The sequence below is a fragment of the Esox lucius genome, chromosome 3 (assembly GCF_011004845.1).
Source record: "Esox lucius isolate fEsoLuc1 chromosome 3, fEsoLuc1.pri, whole genome shotgun sequence".
Taxonomy (NCBI): domain Eukaryota; kingdom Metazoa; phylum Chordata; class Actinopteri; order Esociformes; family Esocidae; genus Esox; species Esox lucius.
Window position 1 is genome coordinate 4947714 of NC_047571.1, and position 24886 is coordinate 4972599.

At 40.2% G+C, this 24886-nt stretch overlaps 1 protein-coding gene and 1 long non-coding RNA gene across 4 annotated transcripts; one reads left to right on the forward strand and one right to left on the reverse strand.

The window, feature by feature from the left end:
* Window positions 1-1701: 1701 nt before the first annotated feature.
* Window positions 1702-15076, reverse strand: LOC105018068 (protein FAM227A). Of its 3 annotated transcripts, XM_020042545.2 has the most exons (14): window positions 14852-15076; window positions 14562-14629; window positions 14435-14495; window positions 14194-14294; window positions 10476-10619; window positions 9951-10049; window positions 9732-9836; window positions 9422-9551; window positions 8322-8435; window positions 8148-8227; window positions 7971-8064; window positions 7693-7775; window positions 2006-2084; window positions 1702-1883 (listed from the first exon to the last, which is right to left on the reverse strand). In XM_020042545.2, exons 1-14 carry the CDS (start codon window positions 14967-14969, stop codon window positions 1870-1872), a joined length of 1290 nt encoding a protein of 429 aa, XP_019898104.2. In that variant the 5' UTR covers window positions 14970-15076; the 3' UTR covers window positions 1702-1869. The 3 variants fall into 3 exon arrangements, with proteins under 3 accessions (XP_019898104.2, XP_019898109.2, XP_019898098.2); XM_020042550.2 differs by lacking the exon at window positions 7693-7775; XM_020042539.2 differs by lacking the exons at window positions 1702-1883; window positions 2006-2084 and adding an exon at window positions 6535-7295.
* Window positions 6016-14401, forward strand: LOC109614933. Its single transcript, XR_002195940.2, has 3 exons — window positions 6016-6129; window positions 9403-9525; window positions 14202-14401. It is a non-coding gene; the product is annotated as an uncharacterized LOC109614933 (long non-coding RNA).
* Window positions 15077-24886: the final 9810 nt, after the last annotated feature.

Below are 24886 nucleotides of genomic sequence, written 5' to 3' on the forward strand. Positions count from 1 at the left end.
AATAGTCAAAGTCTATTTTATTTATAAACTACCAATGTTGACCAAAATTCTGTACACTAAGATTTTACAATATTAAAATAAATCAAATAATCAGTACAAGAATAAAAGAGGTACAATAGCATCTCTGCTGGAAAAAATGGCAACACAAGAAGATACAGCAGACTAAAGCGCACGCCCTCTCTTCGGCCGCTAGCCGCCAGCGTAACGCAGTCGGGCCGCTGGTGGAAAGCCGCCTGAGATGCAAATTAGCTTATGCAAATTGAGATCAGGAGAAAAGCGGCAAAAGCTGGTGGCCCGCTAGCTGTTTGACATTATAGCCGCCAGCGGCGCCCCAGCGATTGCTCACTGCATTTGCAGAGAAAAATAGATCAAGACAGGAACATCATAAAGACATGTTTATAACTGACAAATGTAGACTATAATAATTAATATGTTAGTTGACTTAGGCAGCTAAGTTCTACCCAACCACGAAATACGCTGTTAGTTCTACGTTCGCAAAGAAAGTTGCGTCGCAACTAGTAGTGCCCTTACTAGTTAAACTACATTTCTCAGCGTGGTAGTAGCGTCACTATTTTCAGTAGCGAAGCTCTTTTATTGATCAAGTAGTGCGGTAGCGTCCACACAATCTACATTTTCCCAAGCATTTCTGTAGCTCGAATCTGAAATACAACTGCTAAGGATCAGTAAGTGACGCCACTGCTATACACGGACCTGTATGTATATTGTATTGCACTTCCGTATCACTTACCAATCTCTGGGCCGATGCCTGCGACTCTGCTGCAGGGGAATAAAAAAGACATGTGAGATTGAGTTTACTTAATTGAAAGATGGTAGAGGGTGAGGACGGCGAGGAACTGATTCCGAGGGAGTCGCCTTGGCAGTACCTCGAGAAATACATAATATTGATTGAAACAACAGAGAGAAAGTATGTTTTCAGGTACTAACTCTGCAACCCCAAAAATAATTAAGCTGCTCTCAACTTCCAAGACATCAAACACTAATTTGAGAACACACATTCTGGTGATTCCCGAATAAGTTAACACAACCATCGCCAACCAAACTAATCATCACAATTCAGTACTGACTGCAAACAACAGCTAGCAACTTGTTTCATGGAGAGAGAGATCTTTTTCACACACGCACACTTAAAATGTTATTTTTGAGGACATGTTTTTTTATGTTGTTACTGTTTGGAGCAGGTCATTATTCTTTTGCTACTGTGGTTTGAGTCGAGTTTTGGAACAGTGAGAGCAGAGAGCACAGCTAATTGTTTAATAAACAATTGAACTGAACAATTGTGCCTGTCTGTTTGACTGACATTTTTATTGATCACTGAGATAGCACTTACTCTGAATAAATACCACTGACTTGGTGGTTCAATATAAAAAATAAATGTAGATGTAGTAAACTTCTTTTGTCATGTTGCTGTAGCTTAGCTTGCTACATTTCCCTGGGGGGTAGCTTTAGTGTAGTAAAGCTTCATTTCATGTAGAGTAACTGGTAGTTCAGCTCACTACATTTCCAAGTAGCTTGCCCAACACTGATAAAGACAGTGTAGATGAGCGACTTGCGGGTGTTGTAGGGGAATGCCTCCTGAGCGGAATGGTAACAGGTGGAGGAGGACACGGACATGCAAGACTCACTGGATCATACAGGTATGTAATTAATATTCCTTCGTTGGAAACAAATTAGCCAAGTGCATTCAAGTTGTAATGAAACATTTATTCACACATCATTTACATTTGCTATTGTTTGTAGTTGCTGCCTGTTCCAGCGGGGTGGTTGGTGCTGCAACTGAGCAGGAGCAGAGTGGGCCTAGGCCCGGCATCTCCACTGCACCTCATGTAACTCAACCCAGCGGCCGTGTCCTCACAGTTCTGGTCCTGCAGACACAAAGAGACACCATCGGCGCTATCAACAAGGTTGCCAAGGAGTTGAAGGAAATTAAAAATGTTGTGTGATAAGTTGTGCATTGAAAGAATGTCTTAATAAATAGTGTTGTTACCATTCCTTGTTCTTACAAGACTCATCACATCCACCCGCTGGCGCATGGGAATAGGTCTTGGGGTCGGGCCCAACACAACCTACAGTGTCGGGGGGGTGCCATATTCCTTAGCTGTGCCACATTATGTAGGATAACACACACCCTCACCATGTTGCAGACTATTCCAGGCTTGTATAAAAGCTTTCCAACACTGCTGTTCCTCTATATGAAGGAGGCATGGGTTGACCCAGGTCACCGAGCCACTACATCAGTTAATACCACGTCCGCATCACAGATAATTTGGACATTAATGGAATGATAATGTTTTCCATTAATGAAAGCATATTCATTCTCACTCTGTGCCCTTATAGTAACGGAATAGCTCCGATTACATTTGGGAAACTGGACATTGCTGCAAATTGCACTTTTTTATTTGCCTGTTCATCCACCGTGAAAGGAAACTTTTCGTAGAGAGGCGTCAATCCAATTATACCTACTAACACGTCTGGCATAACGCAGCTTAAGGATGGCTGAGAGTTCCCTGACCTGTCAGCCAATTCCCTTTGAAAAGTGCCGGTTGGCAGAAATCTGAGGGTTGTTAGGACTTGAAGCGCTACAGACACGGCTTGGTTTCAGCGTGTGCTTATCTGTAAATCTGGGCCCATTACAGCACAGAGATCCAGGATAATAACTCTTGGTAATTGGAACCAGCTCATAAGCCACTCATCATCACTGGCCAGTAAATCTTGCTGGTCTCTGAAAATTCGCTCTCTCCGAATTCTTCCAAATCTTCCAACAGTGCCAAAGCAGCCATTGTGCGTCATTACGCATTGCATTTGCATGCCATTTTATACCCACCTATTCAGTTATAAAAGCCACCCAATTTCGTAACACTCTCAGGTGTGGTAATTGCACTGATGTCAGGGCCATTATCACATTGACCGCTATGTGCAACGAACATGTGATGACATATATGACACTGTGCAATTTGTATCTGCCCAACTGAGGCAACAGCATGGGTTTGAACATAATTTGTCCTCATGTTCGCCTTATTATTCATGAGAAAACGTTTCATGACATGCAAGAAGTGTTGAATAATTACAGATCCAATCAAATATGATTCCCGATTCACCTGTACACATATTTGAGGGATTCTTTTTCATCGACAGATATCTCAGTTTGTATTTATCGGAGATCATATTGTTTTGTGTGCACTCCAGGGAACTCTTCATATGTAATACAAATGAGGTTATATTTCCATTTATTTTTCACAATGATGTCAATTTGAAAGCTTTTCTCGAGTATCATCCTTCTGCCATCAGAGTCACAGTATCCTATTTCTCCAATTTTTGTGTGTATGCATGGGTCAAATTCTGCATAGAGGACTGCACATTCTCACGTGTAGTTTGGTTTTTATAAATCCCAAAGTTTACATAGAAACTGCCGTACACATTCTTTTGTGCGTACGCAACGTTAAGAAATGAGGCCCCTGTGGTTATTAGGATTTGTTCAGGTTAGAAAAACACTTCATTGGCTGCACGATTCTCTCGTCTTTTCACTTGATGAAAAAGTCAGTTTTCTTCACCTATATTGATAGATATTGTATCAGTGTCATTCACGAATGCCTGTTAAATAGCTGTTAAATTGGCCAGTGGCAAAAGAGGATTGGTTCAGGATAGACAAAAACTTAGCTGGCTACAACCTTCAGTAGCCATGTTATAAGAAGCCTAAAATGAAACTGTTTTGCAACTATTTCTGGTGTATTTTCAAATTATGGCTTAGGATTTGTTCAGTATAGACAAAAACTTTCCTGACTACACGATTCTCTCATCTTTTCACTTGACAAAAAAGTCAGATATTGTCACCTATATTGATACAGTAGTCATGGTATCAATGTCATTCACGAATGGCTAATAAGCTTAAAACGGCCAGTGGTGGACGAAAAAATAAACATTAGTCAGTTTAACACAATGTTTAATGGTGTCTATTGAAATATTCATACTTGGTGTGATGTTAATGCGTGACAAAATTATATAATGTCAAGTGGCTATACCGACATGGCAAATGAGTAGCTCGGTGGCATAGTGGTTAAAGACAGAGCCTTTCATGTGGGCGACCTGGGTCAGAATCTCGGGAGGGCAGCAAAGATCAACACTTTTTATTGCGGGCCAGCTAAAGTATGCTTGCATGGTTGCTTGTTCTTCTAGTGCACTTACTGCCATGCAGTGTTGGGGGACGTTACTTTTCAACTTACCTAATTAGTTACTAGTTACGTTACTTGCTGTAGAAAGTGAGGCGATAAGTTACTTCAAGATAAGTCCTTTTATTCTGTATTCACAGTGTTGGTCACTTATGCCCAATAGCACAGATTGAATAGGACCTCGTATAATTAAGTAGTCAGATATTGCGTAGTCAGTGTCACTCATGAGCATATAATATTATCAATCATTATACAGCAAGAGTAACCAATCTTGTTATCTGAAGTAATCATATACCGTAATCCAAAATATTGACGTTCTGCAAGAGTTTAGGTCTTTAAGCAAGAATCTCTTAAATCAATATATTATTCTGTATTGCAAGTGACTCCACATTTTCAGGCCAGGCTTATTATACAGCCTGTATATGCAGAATTCAATACTAGATGGATTCATTCTGGTAAACGATAAAGAACAACAGCTGTAGCATTGTACAATGGTAAACATACTCCAAAAAAACTGTAATTTGAAATCTCTTTGCAATAATGTGTATAAGCCATTCATGTTTCATGGTTGGTTATAATGGTTATAATACAAGGATAATAACGATGTAGTCGAAATAGTAAACTGTTTCCCATGCCAGAATCACAAAGCTCATCCGATCTCAAACTACACAAATCGCTAGTCGATGCTACATATGGTTTTGAAATGAATGAGACCTGGGCGAGTGGCTTTGGTATGTGTATCATGTCCTTTAGGGGAGAGTGGGGTGAATTGAGACAGTTTTTACTTGAGGCGGCTTTAAAGTGAAGGCATGACAGTAATGTCTCCAACTAAAATATGTACATATATTTCATGATGCGGCGCATCCCTGGGAATAATCACTTTGGATCTAAAATAAACAGTTTTCAAAATATGACTCTTCAAAAAAAAAGTGGTCTCTTGGCACAATTTGCCCCCAATGAGGGATAAGTTGAGCCTAGGGAGAGGATAGGTTGAGCCACATCAGAGTAAATTGTGACATTGATTATTTTGATGTAAAACTGAAAATGTTCACCTCATATAGGCTAATGCAGACAGATTATTGTCCCCATCATCCTCATTCCGGTCATCTTCTGAACTCTCATAGTCATTAAGCAACATTTTTATGTAACTTTGTTCTGAGTGTTTTCTTCTTGGTTTTGATTTGTTTTGACACTTTGAGATCCTTTTTCTTTTCTTTTCCAGGCCTTTTCTTTTTCAGCCCTTTTATTTTATCTGTCATTGTATGCCTTTCCAGCTCTAGCTTTTCTGGTGTGTTGGTCAAGATTTCTGTGTTTTACTTTCTTCCTTTTCATTCTAGGTTTGGTTACTGTGGCTTTAGGGAAGCGAAGTATGTCTCCTAGGGACACATGCCCCAAATGGGCAGGAGTAGGATCACTTATGGACGAGTGTTCAGGATTCATGATCCTGTTTAATGGTCCAGGCAGAGTAGCAGGTGGCTCCTCTGTGTCTGGAACTGCTGATGAGCAATCAGTACTTATCGCATGGGTTGATGGTACAGGGAGGTCATTAGCTCAACTTACCCCAACCCTTTTGGCTCAAATTACCCCATCCCTACCATTTTAACAAACTTGTATCATCAAGCAGTTTAGCGCTAAAGTCATGCTAACAGTATAGCCGTATGTTGTAACTTCCTAAAGCACTAACACGTGTGAGATTTTTTCAAATTTGTCTGTAATTGTTCAGAAACAAGAATCTTGACTACAAAATCACTTGGAATGGCAAAAATGTTTTTGTTTTTTTTATTAAATGTGCTTACCACTCATTCCATGTGCCTCTCTCTATCACAGGGTGAAGAAAGTGGATCACTCTTCAAAAGTCATTGGTATCATGACCAATTTTGTCTATGCTGGTCTAGAAACAAGGGCTGGCTCAACTTCCCCACAGGCTCTCCCCTACTAGAGAAAGGTAATGCTACGTAAAGCTTCATAGGTTGTACTGAGGCCATGTAGCCCCTAAACTGGCATTGTTTTATACTCTAGCACTGGCTTGCGAGTTTAGGTGAATGGCTGGCTGATCACATAATTTGATAAGTTAAGTTGACTATTCACTTACTTTAATATCAGTCTGGCAGCACACTAAATTCTATTTTTAATACATTGTTTCATATGTTTATGACTGCATTTATCTTTGCGTTATAGAGTGTAGATTACTGCAAAATTATCCAATGAAAATCCAAATCAATCCTATGTAAAACACTGACTTACTGATTAAATGGACCAATGACATTGCATAACTATGGTATTTTAATCATGCATTGATTAACTTCTCAATCAGTTGATTTATGATACTCTACATGCTAGGCAGCTCTTGTACTTTGGATTGTATGTTGGGCTAGAACGGCTATTCATTTCCCCAACTATTGTTCATTTGGACTTTGCAGAAGTGTTGGTGTATGGGGACAGAGCGACAAGTTGATTTATGAGAGTATTTATTTTCTTGTCAGGTATGTCGTGTTTCTGTGTGTTGACGATTTGTTGTGCTGTTGGCTCTTCATGAGTAACCGGTCTTCAGTACCAGTGGGGAAAACAGGATTTGGTGTACGGTGGAAAAGCCAAACTTTGATTTATGGAAGTGTTTATTTTCTTGCCCAAATTAAAGATCAACACCAACACTGATCCATTGGTCATATGAACGCTGGAGAAGAAACAAGAGGCATTCTACACTGGTTACACACACATACAACTGTTAGTATTAATGTTGTTATGGGGGCCAAAACATTTATTTCTGTTGAAAATCCTATTTTCCTCTAACCCTGAGGCCTATCGCTTAACACAACCATGTATTACACTTTCTATTGGCCAATATCCCTTCTTTAGACTGACTTTATGTCCACAAGTCGTCACATTTTCCTTGTTTTACTATCCTGCTGGGATAAAATGCCTGCCCACACGCACGTGCACACCGAAAGGATATGGAGGGAGCTTTCTGATCTCGGTCCGGACCACCAATGCGTCTTGTCCCAACCTGGTCTCCATATGGTGAATTTGCATATAGTACTGCAGTAACGGACTGTTGCCATACAGGTTAAACATGCTGCGCTTAAACTCCACAGCCGGGTACACTACATGGGACTTTGGGAAGAGGTAGATGAAAAGCAGGAATGAAAGGGGGATATGAAGGAGAGACGATAAGAGAAAATCAGCAGTTCAGACAGTAGGTGTATGTATCTTTGTGACAGAGAGCACGGCAGAGGGAAGTTAGGGTTAATCAAAACATAATCTTTAGCGAGGGTACATGACTCAATGAATATGGAGTGGTAGATGGCCTAGTTTTTTTTTTTGTGTTGGGGCGAGCAACTGACAAGTCACTGGTTTAAATTCCCTGAGCTTAAAAAAAGGAGATGTGGGGAATCTGTTGTTGTGCCCTTGAGCAAGCCACTAAGCTCCTGTAAATTGCACTGGATTAGAATGTCTATCTGAATAACTAATGTAAGTGTAACATGGACAGAGTTTGAATAATCAGTCAGACCTCTTGGGCAGGTTTCAGGTTTCCCTTTCCAGTCAGGGCCTTTAGGTCTGTCCCAGGCATGTTCTCTGATCCCGCTGTGTTCTCTGGGACACGAATGACACCCCACAGCCAAGAGACATGGTAAAGAGTAGTACTCTAGTATCATGCTGCTGTGTGAAACTGGCACAGCATAACATCTGCTGGCTTGGGCTAGTCCATCATATTAATTTGTGCTCTTGAGGCATTGGTCCCACCTCTGTCTGTATTTAAAAATATGTAAAAAAAATAGAGAGGTTTACCTTTTTGGGCTGAGGAAGTGCTGGCTGCATCGATGGTGTTTCCGGATGGCCTGCTCCCCATGGTGCCGTGATTGCTACTGGCAAACGATAAACCCTGCGACAAAAGACGCACTATTGGTTTCTTTATGTCAATAGCGTTGTGGGGTGTGGGACGATGAGACTGTGTGTGTTTCTCACTTCACTGGTCGATTTACTGAGAGAGGGCTCTTCCACACGGTCTCTTGAAAATTCACTATCCAGGAGAGGCAAACACGACCCTGAAGAAGATAAAACGTGCACATCATGAAGGATTACTGTATGTAGAATCTGGTACAGTTAGAATGGAACAGCCGTCTCTGAGGAATCACCTACCACTCTCTTGTTCATTCCTTACATTGCCGGACACAAACTCTACATTAGTGGCCTCTTCTGGTTCCAGGGCATCAAAGTCCCAATTCTTAAAGACATCAGGGGCAGGACAGAGACCTAGAAAGAGGGGGGCTAGTTAAGCATAAAAAACATTGAAACATAAGCCATATTAATATCTTTATTCATACTGTCTGTTTTTGTACATTGTGGCATTGAAAGTAAAAAATTGTTTTTTTCATTAATTATATTATTGTATCTTTCTCTCTTGCCAAAGCAAAGACAGTGAGAAAATATGAGAAACTGAAAATGTACACAAATGAGGGTAAAGTGATCTAAAAGAACGATGAAGTTTATTCAACGCAAAAAGGAATGGATTGTTTTGAGGTTTACTCCATGTTGTGTAAAATCCTATGGAAAGATTTAAAAAAGAATGTGTAGGGTGTTCATAACGTATGGTATGTGGTATGTGGTATTAGGCAATCCCAATTTCTGTATCTTCATAATCTAGTCACATTTTGAGAAGTTGTGCATTCATGTAAATAAACCATGAAATCTAAAAAAGAATTTAAAAAGTAAAAGCTCAGGAATTACTTTCAAGTCTACCTAACAGGCTTGGTTTACCTTGTCTAGACAACTATGCAAACTGAGTTAACAAGCACCTTCTAACTCAAGAGATGCAGTTGCAACCTGGATTAAATCAATATCGATTTCACTCAAGCTAGTATGCATAAAGGTAACTCGTTTTGGTAGATTAGTAGTGACTCATATGCATTTGAATCCTGAATTGCAGTGCCTTTACATTTATTGCAGTGTAATTTCATTAGGACAAATTTACAACTGACATTTTCAGCACCAAAAGGCTTAATAAATCATAAATGTAATTCACACTGATATTTTCTGATGGAACAAAAATGTCCAAAGCTACTGTTATCCTCAGACATTCATTACGGCATACATGCCAAAACCTATTGCTGTTCCCCAAAAGAAAAGCCAACCAACCAGATGTAAACAAAATACTGGCCTTTTTCTAGGTTATGGGTCCAAAGGCTGGGGGTTTTATTGTGTATTTGTGTGTTTTTTTCAGTGAGCGTGTGCAGTGTCACCTCCTGTCCACTGGTAGGCAGTAAAGCACAGTTGGATGAGGAATGTATCACTGCGGATGCTGCTGCAGGACTGAGGGAAACAACAGCAGAAACAGCAGTACAAGGTCTGGGCCAAAGTACTAGGAAACTCCTATTGATGACAGATAAAATACTGTTATTAGGACAATAACAAATATAAAATATTATCAACCTGGAACAATATAAATCACACTTATTATAAGATACAGAAATGTATTTTGTGAGTGTTTATATTAAATCTTAATTTTATGTTCTATTTTTCAACATTCAAAGGAGCAGAGAAACAGATTACCTTGAGAAACCACTTCATACTACGTGAGGTTAAACTCTGTGTCAGGATGTGGATGAAATTCTCCACAATTCGTGCAAACAGCCTATCCTGAACTTGGCTGTCAGGCTGAAAGGAAAACATTTATGGCCTATTAACCGGATTGCAATGAGAAAAAATAACAATGGTCCTCAATGCTGCCTAAGTAGAAGTAAAATAAATTGAACTAAATGTGACTGGTACCTTGAAGTTCTGCAGAAAAAGCCACCAGAAGGTGTCAATGACAAAGTCCACCACATTAGATGAGGACAGGATGCTTTGAAACACTGCCTTGCATCTCGGCTACAGAATGGGATTAGATTCAAATGTTTCCACACAACTCCGACTATGAAATGCAGTCAGAGCCGGCCCTAGGCATTAGCAACATAAGCAGCCACTTAGGGTCCCCGACTGCCAGGGGACCCCGGACTGCTAGTGAGCCCTGTAATACTAGGGCTCACTAGCAGTATAGGGCTCACTAGCAAATCAAATGTTGCCTATGGCCCCCAGAAGGCCTGCACTGAATGCAGTTGTTTGTGTGACATCATATTTTATCTTTGACATTAACTTCATGCTTATCATCGTATTATTAAAAATATTTTGCATGACAGACACCATATCAGTAGTTTAGAAAGGTAAAACGGACTGAAAGTGATTTAACGAAATGCAATGAAAACAAGGATTCCAAATCTAATGTGGTACAGTGCTATCGTCACAGTGCAGATATACCTTTTCGGTGAGTTGCGGCTGTGCCCTCACAACATGGGTGACGATTGTCGAGAAAGTGGTACTGTGTGGCAGAGGCAATGGCTTGTCGTTGTGGAAACCCGGGAACTGGTACTGCTCCACTAGCTTGGGCATTCCCTCCTTCCGCTGGGGGAAAGAAAGTGAACAGGGATAAATACATTGTCATCTCAGTGGGCAATATTAGGCTATTATTTTGTGACTTCACATGGCCTGCTGGGATACTGCAAATTCCTATTTCAGCCCACAAAGACTGACATAAAATCTCATTAGGAATTTGAGTAAAAGCTTGGCATGTAATACTGACTCTAAATTTGATCTGTGACTCGGCTGTTAATAATGTACACCAATCAGCCATAACATGACAGGTGACAGGGGAAGTGAATAACACTGATAACATCTCGTTATCATGGCACCTGTCAGTGGGTGGAATATATTAGGCAGCAAGTGAACCTTCTGTCCTCAAAGTTGATGTGTTAGGAGCAGGAAAAATGGGCAAGCGTAAGGATCTGAGCTGGGACACAACTGGGTCACAGCATCTCCAAAACTGCAGCCATTGTGGGGTGTTCCTGGTCTGCAGTGGTCAGTACCTATCAAAAGTGGTCCAAGGAAGGAAAAGCGGTGACCCGGCGCTAGGGTCATGGGCTGCCAAGGCTGGCCTGTGTTTATGCTGATACTGATAGAAAGATGTCAGAACACATAGTGCATCGCAGTTTGTTGCGTATCCATTTGCAGCAATTACAGCTTTGCAGACCTTTGGCATTCTAGGTGTCAATACATTGAGGTAATCTGAAGAGATTTCTCCCAATGCTTCCAGAAGCAGCTCCATCAAGTTGGATTGGCATGATGGCCAATTCTTACGTACCATGTCAAGCTGCTCCCACAACAGCTCAATAGGGTTGAGATCCGGTAACAATGCTGACCACTCCATTATAGACAGAATACCATCGGACTGCTTCTTTCCTTAATAGTTATTGTACAGCTTGGAGCTGTGCTTTGGTCATTGTCCAGTTGTACTATAAGAGGAAACTGGCTCACAACAAGCACTGTCCACAGAGTATGGCATGGCGTTGGAAATAGTGACTTCCTTCTTGAAGATCCGATGTACCCTATATGAATCTCCCACTTTACCACCACCAAACCACACTTTGTGTCTGAGTTCTTTTGCCCTTCTTAATATTTTCTTTTTATTGGCTAGTCTGAGAAGGCTTTTTCTTTGCAAGTCTGCCTGACATTGAGACTGGTGTTTTGTGGGTACGATTTAAATATGCTGCAAGTTGAGGACCTGTGAGGCATCTTGCTCAAACTATACACTGTAATGTATTTGTCCTCTTGCTCAGTTGTGCACTGGGGCCTCCCACACTTCTTTCTATTCTGATTAGAGCCAGTTTACACTGCACTGTGAAGGGAGTAGTACACATCCATGTATGAAGTTTTCAGTTTCTTGGCAGTTTCTTGCATGGAATAGCCTTAACAAGCATAGACTGACGAGTTTCAGAAGTTCTTTCTTTCTGGCCATTTTGAACCTGTAATCAAACCCACAATTGCTGATGCTCCACATACTCAACTAGTTTAAAGATTGTCCACACACTGTCATAAAAACTGTAAACCCTCTCAAGACTGAAATTAAAAAAGAATGACTCTCCCACATTACCCTCTGTGTCTTGTACAATTCTGTTCTCTCTTTAATCTTGATTAACCCATAACTAAAGTCATGCATAACTGGTCAGATGCTCAATTAGGCTTTGAGTCCACATGTGTAAAAAGAGATCAGAACAGGAAGAAAAAGCCTCAACCTCTCCCTTTCACAGTTTCTCTTGGCTCAGACTTTCAGATTAATATCAAGTATGATTAATGTACAATTCTCCTGCTTTCCTTTATAATACTGAAATTATCACATGCTGCTGCACTCCAAATTATTCTAATTTACAATAAAGTAAGTTGGTCTCCTATAACTTTATTTTCAAAGAAGCATAGCCTCAAGGAAGGCATCATTTGTCATTGTTTGTTATAAACGAGTTGTCTAAGTTACAGCAATTGACAGTAATTGGCTTTCCAGTCAAATCATATTTTTATATTTATTATATTTGTCTATTTGTTTTTTTCAGTGTTGTGGTTTCTATTAGGAAGTTATTTAATTGGCACAGGAGTAGTGAACCCAGACCAATTCCCATGCCATTTCTGCATCAAGTATCAAGGAATCTAGACACAGTAATGAGTCAGCTCCACTTGTTTACTAGTTTCACGTTACAATTTTGATATTGCAACTGAGTTTCTTCAAACATTTTTCCATTAACATAACATGAAATTGATCAGAAATACAGTGTAGATATTGTTACTGTTGTAAATGGCTAATGTAACTGAAAACAGCTGTTTGTTCTAGGAATATCTACATAGGTATACAGATGCCCATTTTCAGCAACCATCAGTCTTTTCTTCCAATGACGCGTTGCAGAGGCGGAGATTTAATGGGTGCAATATGTGCGCTGCACCCATGGCAGCCAATCACAGGGGCCCACAAGAAGTTTATCTTATGGTTAAAAAATTCTAGGAAGCAAATAAAATTATTTTACGATAAATTTCCTACATACTATTTAGTTGACATGGAAGAGATAAACATCTATAATTTTTTATGATTCCATAATGCATTTGTATTATCGACCAATCTGTGATTGTGGGAGTGTAGCCATCGTTGCCAAATGGGGAAAGGCTAAGGTTCGCACCCATGAGAGAGAAAGCTAAGCTCCGCCACTGACACTTTGTTTGCTATTCCATGTTTATCATTTCAAAAGGCTATATGATCATTAGAAAACCATTTTGCAATTATGTTAGCAAAACTGAAAACTGTTGAGCTGATTAAAGAAGCCATAAAACTGTCCTTTAGACTAGTTCAGTATCTGGAGCATCAGTGTTTGTGGGTTCGATTACAGGCTCAAAATGGCCAGAAACAAAGAACTTTCTTCTGAAACTCATCAATCTATACTTGTTCTGAGAAATGAAGGCTATTCCATCTGAGAAATTGCCAAGTAACTGATGATCTCATAAAATGATACTACTTCCTTCACAGAACACCGCATTAAATACAGTAGTACCCGCAAAACACCAGTCTTAACGTCAACAGTGACAATGCGACTCCGGGATGCTGGGCTTGTGGACATAATTCTTCCTCTGTCCAGTGTCTGTGTTTCTTTTGCCCATCTTAATATTTTCTTTTTACTGACCCGTCTGAGATATGGTTTTTCTTTGCAACTCGGGCCTAGAAAGATAGCATTCCAGATTAGGAATAGCTCCTTTAAGGCTCATTGCTACACTGTCTGGTAAATTTAAATATTTGGATGATTAAATTGTCTCAAAATGTTGGTTGCAGTAAGGAGTAAAACACAACCTTCACATCCGTGTTACGGAAAAATAAACCCATAGCAAATACTGATGATAGTGAATTAAGCATGTATTGATGGTTAAACGAGAGATCCGCTGGCAATAATCTAGCAGCTATCAGTGGATGCAATTGGTCCATTATGTAAAGAGATTTACCGTGGGTAACAGCTTCCTTGTTTTGAAACATGACAGCTCTCGCAGATTATGGATAATTAGAGATAAAAATCCAATTAATTTATGTAACAGGCAGTTGACATTTAAGTTTCACAGGCCATTTGTCACTTTTCTTCATCACGTCATTTATGAACTTGCCCTAACACCTGACCTTTTCAGATGGCGTTATGCTCCAGTGGTTCTGCATCAATGAAGATGAGTCCATTTGGGAGGTCAGCCATGTGAATTTTGACCTCAAATTTTCCTGTCTGTCTGTAAAGTAGGTATCACATGGTACATAAACCTCTGTCAATCAACTCGGCCACCACTGAAATATTCACAGTTGAATATTGCTTTTTCAGTTGAAAAGCATTTGTTTGAAATTTCAGGAAACCATAAGAAGCCATGTATACCTTTGTCCTCTGAAAAAGCTGCTAGGTTGGTGTACAGCTCAGGTCTGCAGTCATATCCCTTCTGAAACATACAGCACTCAAATCATGTTGCAAATACTTACCTGTGAGATGTTTGTGTAATACTTACAGTGCTGAAGAGGGGAGGGAGACAGGCCAACCTTGCACATAGGGTCCCCATGGAACCTATCAAACAAGCTGTCACACCTGTGTTAATGGCAAACACATTCAACATGTAAAGCATTGTTATTAGCTTGCAAGAAATATGAAAGATTTGGGGACACTTGCAAACCACAAGATAAAGTAGCCTATATTACACTGATAGTGGAAACAACTTCAATTAAGAGTTATTGTATGTAGACAGGGTTAACCGTATGTTTTCTATAGGTTATGTTACTGGTCCTCCATAACTAAGGATACACACTGGATCGCACAATGACCCTTGTAGGCGTGCCCACTCGCTTCGTGCAGTGATGGGTTCTCTCACGTCCTCCTGGTACACCACTATGGGTGCACACAGCTGACTGATGTCCACCATAGTTCCCACTCAGCCACCTGCCTCCACTGAGTGAAACGACTACAGTCACAAAGAATACGCATAGCTAGGCCAGTGTTATGGGATAAAGCACCTACATTCTATTTGAAATGCCCCTAAAATTAAAGAAACATAAAAATAAAATATTTTTTAAACATGCGGTATAGTTTTAGTGTCAGTGTCCTAATATAGCCTACCGATGTTTGCCTTTGATTACAATAGATGGCACTACTTGTATGCTTATCCTAATACTTCTCAATCAGTACGTAATTCTCTTGACAAAATTCTTCATTCATAAATGAATTGGTAAAGTCTGGTAAAGTCTAAACAATTACTTAAAACCATGTCTCAGTGTCTGGTTTTGTATTAATGCCTTGGTTTATGTAGGTAAGCATCTTCTTCTGTTAAACCCGTATAGTGCGTGTTATTTTTCTATAGGCCTACCCATGTTTTTCTGTTTCTGTTCTTAGTTCCTTTTATCTTTTAACTCTGAAATGTCCTTATTTGCTGTATATATGTTCATTGTTGTGTACAATAAAATAATAAATGCGTGTTAAACACGAAAAAATAATGTGCATAATGGCGTCATTTTAGGTACTTACATTTTTGTTACCAAACACTCTGTTCATAAGTTCTCAAACCAAAATAAAAATATCCCAACAGAAAAGTGATTGAGTAACAGTGAGTAACAGTAAAAAACAACACAATTTTGCTGTAATTTATTTCTTTTTTATAGGACAACATAACCAAATTCACGGTCTTGTTCTATGGTGTTAAAATCATCTATCCAAATAGCAGATTTTTTGCATTCATTTTCTTATCCACCCAAGGTGCAATTAGGACTCAAGTGAATCATTGTAGTATTTTACCGGTAGCTCTTCCAATACTCAAATGTAGTGGGTAAGCTACTGTAAAAAACCTCATGTATGCTTTCACTTTTCACTGTGTGAACTAGAGGAATTTTGTAAATAAAGACTTGGTGTTTGAATGAATTAAAACGTCATTCCAAGATAATTTTTTAAGGGCAAATCCCTCAAAAGGAGGAAACACTAGTCTTACAGAGTAAGGAAAACACGCATGTAATTACGTTAGGTTTAAATATCAACATTTGATATTAAATGTTTTTCAACATTGTATTCGATTAAATCGTTACTCATGTCCACCTGCCTAGTAACAATGTTGTTGTCCCGTCTACATACCGAGTTTTGTACAGTCGTCCTCGGCAAAATTCGTGACTGGTCTGTGTTAGAAGACGTTACCGAGGAAACCGCGTGACGCAATTCAACGTAGTTACCAAGTAACAATGATATAAATAGAAAAATATATTATTTCAACGAGTCGTTTAATATGATATTAATTAGACTCATCATATATGTTCCATGTATATCCCGTCACCAATAAAAATGTAAGCTTGATAAATGTCTCACATTTTTAATTAAAGACCTCGCTTTAGACAATACAGTGCCCACATTTACAGACCAAAAATTGTGTATATGTTTATTGTTCCTAAGAACTTTACAATTAATTGACAATTTGTTTAGAATTTTATTTTGTGTTTTTCTGGTTTGCAAATGCTGGCTATCTTTTACATAATACTCCCTTCAAGTGATGTAAAAATCTATACAAAGGTGTCTCACACATCTGGTAAGCGAGATTCATTTTCCTGAGCATGTGTGCCGGATTTTATAACTCTATAAAAAATTATCAAGATATTAGCCTGTTCTGGGGGTGAGAAAAACATGCATGTTGTAGCAGTTTTATCCAATGAAGACAAGCTGTCTATCCATTGACCACTAACTGCTGCTTCTATCTGACTTCTGCTTATTTCTTCCTGTATCATTGAAGCTATTGTCTTCTTGAGCTGTGGAACACCATCTGACAAGTCATTGTCAGAAGTACGTTTAATTTTTTAAACATCTTTGAAATAGATTTTATTAAAAAGCATTGTATAAATTAAATATGTTTTTGTAGCACTGATGTATGGTCAATATTTCTGCATTTGTTGAATCTTGATAGTATTTGCAGCAAACAAAATACTTTTACAAAATGAATATTCTTGCCTGATTTTACATGCCCTTTCTGTACGTTCCAGACTGTGGTCCGGCAGACTAAGCCGCTGCCTCCACCACACACATGTGCTGCAGTGTCGGTTAGAGTCTGCTCATTCATCACTGCTCATTCATCAAAAACTCTGCTCTCTTTTGACACTTTCCTGTCCAATATAGCAAATAAATGCTTGATATATGCATACTGTAGAATATCCCTCCTGACAGACCTTGTGGGTTCTTGAGGTGTAGCAAGGAGAGGGACCTAAGTAAAGATTTTAGGTGAAATGGGTTGAGTGACTTGACCTTTCAGAATGCATTTTAATTGCTTGTCATAGTGCCCCCATCTGATCATTCATTGTAACTGTGGATGTTCATGGCAAGATGGATCAGTTTTGACAAAGACCTGCCCAGTGATGGCCATGCTATCGCGTGTGACTGAAACGTGCCCCAAAAGACACATTTACAGTCCCTCCCGGATATTATCATAGGGGACCATGAAACCTTTGGATGCCGGATCCATGTTTTCCCTTTGCAGTGACTGGTTTCCTTGGCAACAAAAAATAGTTTTCCATAGAGCATGTCTGTGTGTATCAGACATCTATTGTCTCCAGGCACCAAATGTGGTCCTGCTGGGTATTAGTGAGTGAACTGGGGAGCTTACGGTTTTTCACTTGTGCAAGTTGTCACCTACTGTATGGTAGACAGTGTAATTGTAATTGTCTTGGCTGGCTACTGAGCTTTTGTGACACTCGCAAGCACACGCGCACACACACGCATCCACCTACCTACCTAATGTCTCCCCTTCTATTAGAAGCGCTTGACAGGTGAGAAAAGAAGCTAGCGTTCAAGGGGTTTAAAAGCATTTTTTCAGAGCTAACCATCATGTGTAGCCTCTGCAGTTTCTAGAGGAGGAATGGGTATTGTTGGAAATCAACTAATGTGAAGAAAACATTCCCACTGTCTAGACATATCAAAACAGTCTGTATTGTACCAATTTATCAGGAAAAAAATGTATGTTAGTCTTAAAGCAGGGATGGGCAACTTAGATCCTGAATGGACATTTCAATTCTAGTTTTCTATCCGTCAGACTTGGGACACCAGGACTTGCGTTGGCTAACCGTTTTGAAAGGTTTAGCGTTAGGTTTCCAAGGCTACATTGGGGGTTCGTGTGACAGGGGTATTCTTTTTTTTTGTCTTTTTCAAAAAGCTTATTTAAAGTCTGAAGTGAAATGCAAAGAACCTAGCAGTGTTGTTCTGGTAGCGTGGCAGACAGCAGACACCTGTGGTGAAGGTCTGTCGGGGGGATCATTTGCATTCACTAATGCACTGTTTATTTTTGTGGATGCCAGCAGCTGCCCCACCACGCCGACCGTGAATGCGTTTTGACAGGACTAAGGGCCTGCTGTTTGTGTGTGTGTGCAAGTGTGTGTGGAGGAGAGGGCGAGCCTTTGCTTAAGTGTCAGCCTCTCATCTCATGCCTGAACAGCCTTGGTTATTGTGCAAACTTGTGATGTAAAGTATTGTATGCAAATACTGCAAAGTAACGCGTTTGCTTTTATGCATGTAACTTGCTGTGAAAAGTAACTAACGCCAACACTGCTAATGAGGTACTGCTTTGTGTCAGTGGTCCATGTTGGCCTCGTATAGGAGGAGGAGGTGCAGCTTGTACCCTTGCGCTTGCTAGTATACAAAAGCCATAAATGTATTCCAACTGTACAGTATATTCAATTTGTGGGCTCAAATAAAGTGTATGTGTGTGTGTGTGTTCTGTCAGGTAGCCTGTGACACATCGATAATGGCCTGAGCCATGTCCGAAGGCCGTGTCTATTGATGTGATGATGCATGCTGGGAGAGACGATTGCTCTTGAAGGTCACTGGGAATAATCTGAGGCTACGTGTGTGTTTTAACTGATATTGCCTCAATTCGTCTTCTACATATTTAGCCCTGTCCAGTGAAAAGCAGTAATTGATACATTTCAAGTGATCCATTCTTTTGGAACACAATAACCTCCATTATTCTAATCAGTATACCCATTAATGGATATTTTAGCTCTTTGCTGTCAGTCAACTCCAATGTGATTTGTATTCAAAGCCAGACCCAATGTTTCAGTTGCAGAGTTCGTTTCAGGCCAGCTCCATTACAATGGGTCAGTGTTGGACGAGAGAAAGGCCAGACTGACTTGACCTCTGTCTCTCTCCTTCCTTCTCTCTCTTTTTTTCTTTCTTTCTCTTTCTTTCTATTTAAAACATAAACCAAAGGAAAATATCTTAAAATATTAGAGGTCAAAATAGCTTATGATATTTTGGTTGCTGTCCTTGTTGCTATGTTTTTCCTTTTTTTATTTTCTTTATTTTCTAACTTTAAGGGATGGTCCATTGTTTAGCTAAATAATTTTCTTATGATGTTACCTGATTTGTGAAAAAGTCACACTTTCACTCAATGAAAGCCAGATAGTTGATGGCAGGTTATTTGAGAAATGTGTTTATGTCATCGTGTAATTTTGACAGTGAAGTACAAACAAAATTAATCGGAAGGTGAATGAAACCGAAATGAATCCAGACTCCTTAATCATAAAATATTTATGTGTCTTCATAATCAAGTATATTTAATTAATCAACAGTCCTTTCAGTTGAATGCATGTCATCTCTTCCTCTCAGTCTTCTCTGCGCGTGCGCGCTTTTAGTTTATATTATCTGTCATAAGAAACCCTTTGGTGGCTGACAGAGTAGAGCTTGACAGAAAAGAAAAGAAAAAAAGGGGGGGGGTGCGCGTGTATTAACAGTCAATCACTCTGCACTGAAAATGACACACACACTACAGCATAGCTAATGATGCTCTCGTTCATCCAGTGTTTTGGAGAGCAGATTCTCAGTGTTAGCAGGTTGATTTATAGCTGTGGAATCTTGAAACAAATGAAAATGGGCCAATGACTTATTAATAAAACTGCGATATTACAGCAAGTAAATGCTGCTCTCGCCTCTGCATGAGCATTACAATACATGAAATGTGGTGTGGAGAAATTAGGGATATTGATATCTTTCTCTTTTTTCCTACATCTGGCCATCTCACTCTCTACTGTCTGACCAACGTAAAGGATGTAGGATACAGAAATCTAGCCATTTCTCTGGAAACCCCTTACGTTTCTGGACAGCTTCCCATCTCCTGAATCCGCAGCCAACTTCTCATACTTCCCTCCAGCTCTTCATTTCGTAGACATTGCGCTTGCCTTATTAGACCATATCTGTATTCAGCGGCGCCTTTAACACAGTATCGTCTATGACCAGGCTAGAGCATCCCACTGAAGATAAATGAACAGGCCCGACTGAGCATAATAACCATTCTGTCCCCTTAGGGGTCTGCGTAAGAGAGGGAGTGCCCTCCTCTGTCGTTGAGCCTGTGTGTTTGCACATTGAGTCAGATGTTTCATTTTTATGCATCCATAATGGATTTATCATTCGCAGGCCAATGGGCCCTCCTACCCAGCACCACCTCGCTTGGACCATTCCCGGTGTTTTAGTTTTTTCATGCCACATCGGTCTGCTTGTTTTAATGAATGGATTGTGTGTAGCGTATGGATGTGACAAATTGCATGAAGTGTTATTATTGACCTTTTTTAACCAGGTTGTCCTTCTAAGAATGCTAGGTTGGTCGTGTTGTTCTTCTTTCACATTGGGTAGTTGGCCCCAGCACTTGTCAATGGTATTATGTAGTAGGAAGTGCACAGTTCTGGTTACTTAAATGTGAGTACACACCAGCTATCCCCAATTTCATGATGACCAGATTGTGACTAAAGGGCCGTTGACATGATAAGCGCAAGAATGGCATTCCGCTGGAGAAATACATTACAGTCAATGAAGGATGCACTAGCGCTTTTCTAATTGCCCAGGAAAGTGGCATGCACCACCCGAAAATACAGTCCAGATGCAGAACTCGTAAGTTCAAATAATTTGAACTTTGGCTCCTGAAGTTGCCTACCTCCTAAAGCGCAACCAATCAGATTAGTGTGTGGTCCAGTTGTTTAACAAAATAGAGGAGAAGCTAATTTTGTGTCCCAGAGTTCTCCAAATAACCTCAACTCCTGCCCCAAGTTGAACTCCTCATTCTCATTCCAAGACTGTAAAGTATCGTGCACCCACAGTCGCCTTGTCTGCTGTGCTTTTGCTCTCCTCCAATTTTTGATTAGGGCAAGAACATGGACTTTTTGCTCCCAACTCAAATGCATGTTTACTACAAACTTTGCTCCAATTGTCTCTTCTGGGTTCATTGGTTAACATTGCGCCCTATCTTGCATTGGGAGAAGCGCATACTGCGTATCATGTGAACGGCCCTTAAGGCCTTCAGTGCAGCAACTCCCTGCAGAATCAGGGAAGTCGATGTCAAGATATTACTTTCCGAAAGAAATTGGATTGCATTGTGGCTCTTTATCACCCTGTCCGTTCTACAAGGAGGTCTAGACTGGAATCCTTGCATGCCAGAAGAAACACTCATCAGCCTTCTATGGGCACCAGTGGCGGCTGCTGGTCTTTCAAAGAGGGGAAGCTCATTTTCGGCCTACATTATAACCCTCTGATGGTCTTCATTTGTAGTGACACTCGGGGTCTTTGGGGTCATTTGGACCCCAGAAAATAGCATTTAACAGAACAGAACAATATATATATATTTATTTTTTTACAAATATAATTTTACTCAAGTAATCAGGTCGACAATATTAGCACTGTCTGCCATTGTGCGCAGTTTCACCCGCGTATGACGCTAGCCTAGCCTACTGCTGTATATTAATGAATGAATGAACTATCTAAAAAAAAATATATCAAACTTTGTAAAACTGAAACAAGGATTGTGGTGTAGCCTATAATTGTGTGAAATGTATGATGCAAATCGGCTAGCAATTTTGCCAAACAAATATCAAGAAATATTGCTGCAGTTTGTCTTTTGAATACACTTGAGAAATCTGCGATGGGACTGAGCGCGAAATAGCTTCAGTTACTTCTTATAGTACAGGCCGCTGTCAGTCAAAAGGAGATGCAGTTTGACAGATCGTCAGATCCTCCAATCATCATGCGGAAGCCCGGAGTCTGGGCCAGCCCACTCCTCATTCACCGCCAAAGACGCTGAGCGTAATTGCAGCATTTATCCAATCACTGTCTACTTTCAGAGCACTGAAAAAACTGTTCAAAGCAGCTCCATTGAAGTCAATGGATGCTCAGCTTCAACAGGGACACGCTGTGACACTGCGGGATTGTATGAGAAGAAAATCGAGTCAGCCGACCTGTAGCAGATTCTGAACTAACTAGTTTTAGAGATGGACGTGTTTTCACACATTTTTAGTCAATAAAATGTTTACACAATAGTACATATTTGACCATTATTTTTTTTTACATTATAAGGGAAGCCGAGCTTCCCTTGCAGTCTTAAAGAAATCCCCACTGACGGGCACCCAAACCACCACAAAGAATTGCCAGAGCACGACCGGGCAAGGCTACCATATTTAATTAGTAACCCCGTTAATCCGGACAGTACTTGCTAACTGACCCTCCACAGGTCCCCTGGGCTAATCTGTGGGCAGGGTTCAAACGTTGGCAATTACTTTATCTTTATGCCATTCAGAGACCCGTAGAATTTTTTTTTAAAGGAGCACTTTAGTCACCTGAATGAACACATTAAAATTTCAAGTATTTTCTGTGTGTCTTCCCACCAATCGCTATCTAAATGAGATTCAGGTCTACAGCAGGTCATTGGGGGAGGGGTATGCACTGCTTCCTCAGTTTTAATAGGCTAAAATCGACTAGACTGATTTCTTTGCAAGGAATGACTTTTCAGCTGGAACGAGATTTCAGATGGATCGTTGTGTGACCGGAGTGCTCCTTAAACACTAAGAACAGGATACACGTCCTGACTTCCCTCCCAGGTGTAGGTTACATGCAGTGAATCCTAAACCATCCCCTCTGCCCTAGGCACATGCTTGGAGGGCTTGCAATGGTCACATGTTGCTGACAAAACTCAGTGACTTCCAGAGAATGGAACCCATCAATAAAACCATCCATTTTTGGAAATGCTTGTGTTTTAAATCATGTTCCACTTTTAATTATTAAAACAAGCATGAAATTAAAATGTACACATCATTTCTACTCTTTTAGAATAAAAAAGATCACTCAAAAACAATTAAACATAAAAAAATTTTTTACATGTCTAGTCTCAAATTGAACAGAATTAATAATTAAGCATTTATATCCATTATTTTGAATCCGCCAACTCCAAAGTAACGTTGTCTGAGGTTATGAGGTTCCACTTTGTTCATGGAGGCTGAGTGGTTGCACACTTACTGGAAGGTGCTACTGGACGTTCAGCCCTTACACCTTCGATCATTTACATTCCCTCAACATCAGGACACTTGTGATAATGGTGGAGTCTCGCGTATACAGTGGATATAAAAAGTCTACACACCCCTGTTAAAATGCCAGGTTTTTGTGATGTAAAAGAATGAGACAAAGATAAATCATGTTAGAACTTTTTTCACTTTTAATGTGCCCTATAATGTGAACAATTCAATTGAAATCTTCGAAGGGGGAAAAATAAAAATAAAAACCTTACAATAACCTGGTTGGATAAGTGTACTGGGGATGAGGCTGTGTTCAGAATTAACTAATCACATTTAAACTCATGTTAAATAGAAGTCATTACACACCTGCCATCATTTAACAAATGACCTTCTAATGGCCTCAGACAAAGGTTCCACATCTGTCCTGTTGCTTCTTGATCTTAGTGCTGCTTTTGACACTATTGATCACTCCCTTCTCTTAGAGAGACTGGAAACCCACATTGGGCTACGTGGACATGTTCTAGCCTGGTTTAAATCTTATTTATCTGAAAAATATCAGTTTGTTAGTGTGGATGGCATATCCTCTGACAAGTCAAAGGTATGCTTTGGTGTTCCTCAAGGCTCGGCTCTGGGCCCATTATTGTTCTCACTATATATGCTGCCTCTGGGCGATGTAATCCGAAATCACAATGTAAATTTTCACTGTTATGCTGATGACACAGTTATATATTTCAATGAATGCATGCTTTTGTTACTTCTAGACTAGATTACTGCAATGGTCTTCATTCTGGTTACCCTGACAAATCAATAAATAAACTTCAATTAGTGCTGCACATGACTGCTATAATCCTAACTAGAACAAAAAAAAATAACACTACTCCTGTACTAGCATCCTTACACTGGCTGCATGTTAGGGTTAGGGCGGATTTTAAGGTTTTACTCTTAACCAATAAATCAATACATGGACTTGCTCCCACTTATCTTGCTGAAATGATCCAGCCATACATACCTACACGTAACCTACAATCACAAAATGCAGGCCTTTTAATTGTACCTAGAATTTCTAAACAAACATCTGGAGGCAGGGCCTTTTCTCATAGAGCTCCACTACTGTGGAATGATCTGCCAATTAAGGTTAGAAATGCAAACTCAGTGCAAACTTTCAAGTGTCTACTAAAAACTCATCTCTACAGCACGGTTTATGATTAGGTGTAGCCTGGCCCGGGGGCGTGAAGGTGACCAGAAGGCTTGATACTGTCCACCCTTGCTGTCTTGCCAGGTGGACTCTCATCGCCACTGGGATGCCCTCCCTCCAATGCCTTTCAGGGGAAGAGTCATTGGCTTGTTGTTGTCTCTCTGTTGCGCACTTGTGCAATTGGGCTGTACTCTGCTGGCAATACTCGGCCCTCATTCAGGGTAGTTGCGGTTGGTGGGTGTCCCTTTGGGCCCTGTCCGGGGCCTCCCCCGGGTAGGGCCACAGTGTTGCCGGACCCCCCCATCTCAGTTCCAAGGTCTTACGCTGCTATACTATTGTGCTGGGGGATTGGGTCAG

What these genes read in the sequence shown, in the direction of transcription:
- LOC105018068 (XM_020042539.2), bottom strand. Translation starts at nt 14,969, where the DNA reads ATGGTGGACATCAGTCAGCTGTGTGCACCCATAGTGGTGTACCAGGAG. An exon ending in AGCCGCAACTCACCGAAAAG is followed by an intron (nt 10,050 to 10,475) that starts GTATATCTGCAC and finishes CCCATTCTGTAG; the next exon opens with CCGAGATGCAAGGCAGTGTT. An exon ending in AAGGAATGAACAAGAGAGTG is followed by an intron (nt 8,228 to 8,321) that starts GTAGGTGATTCC and finishes TATCTTCTTCAG; the next exon opens with GGTCGTGTTTGCCTCTCCTG.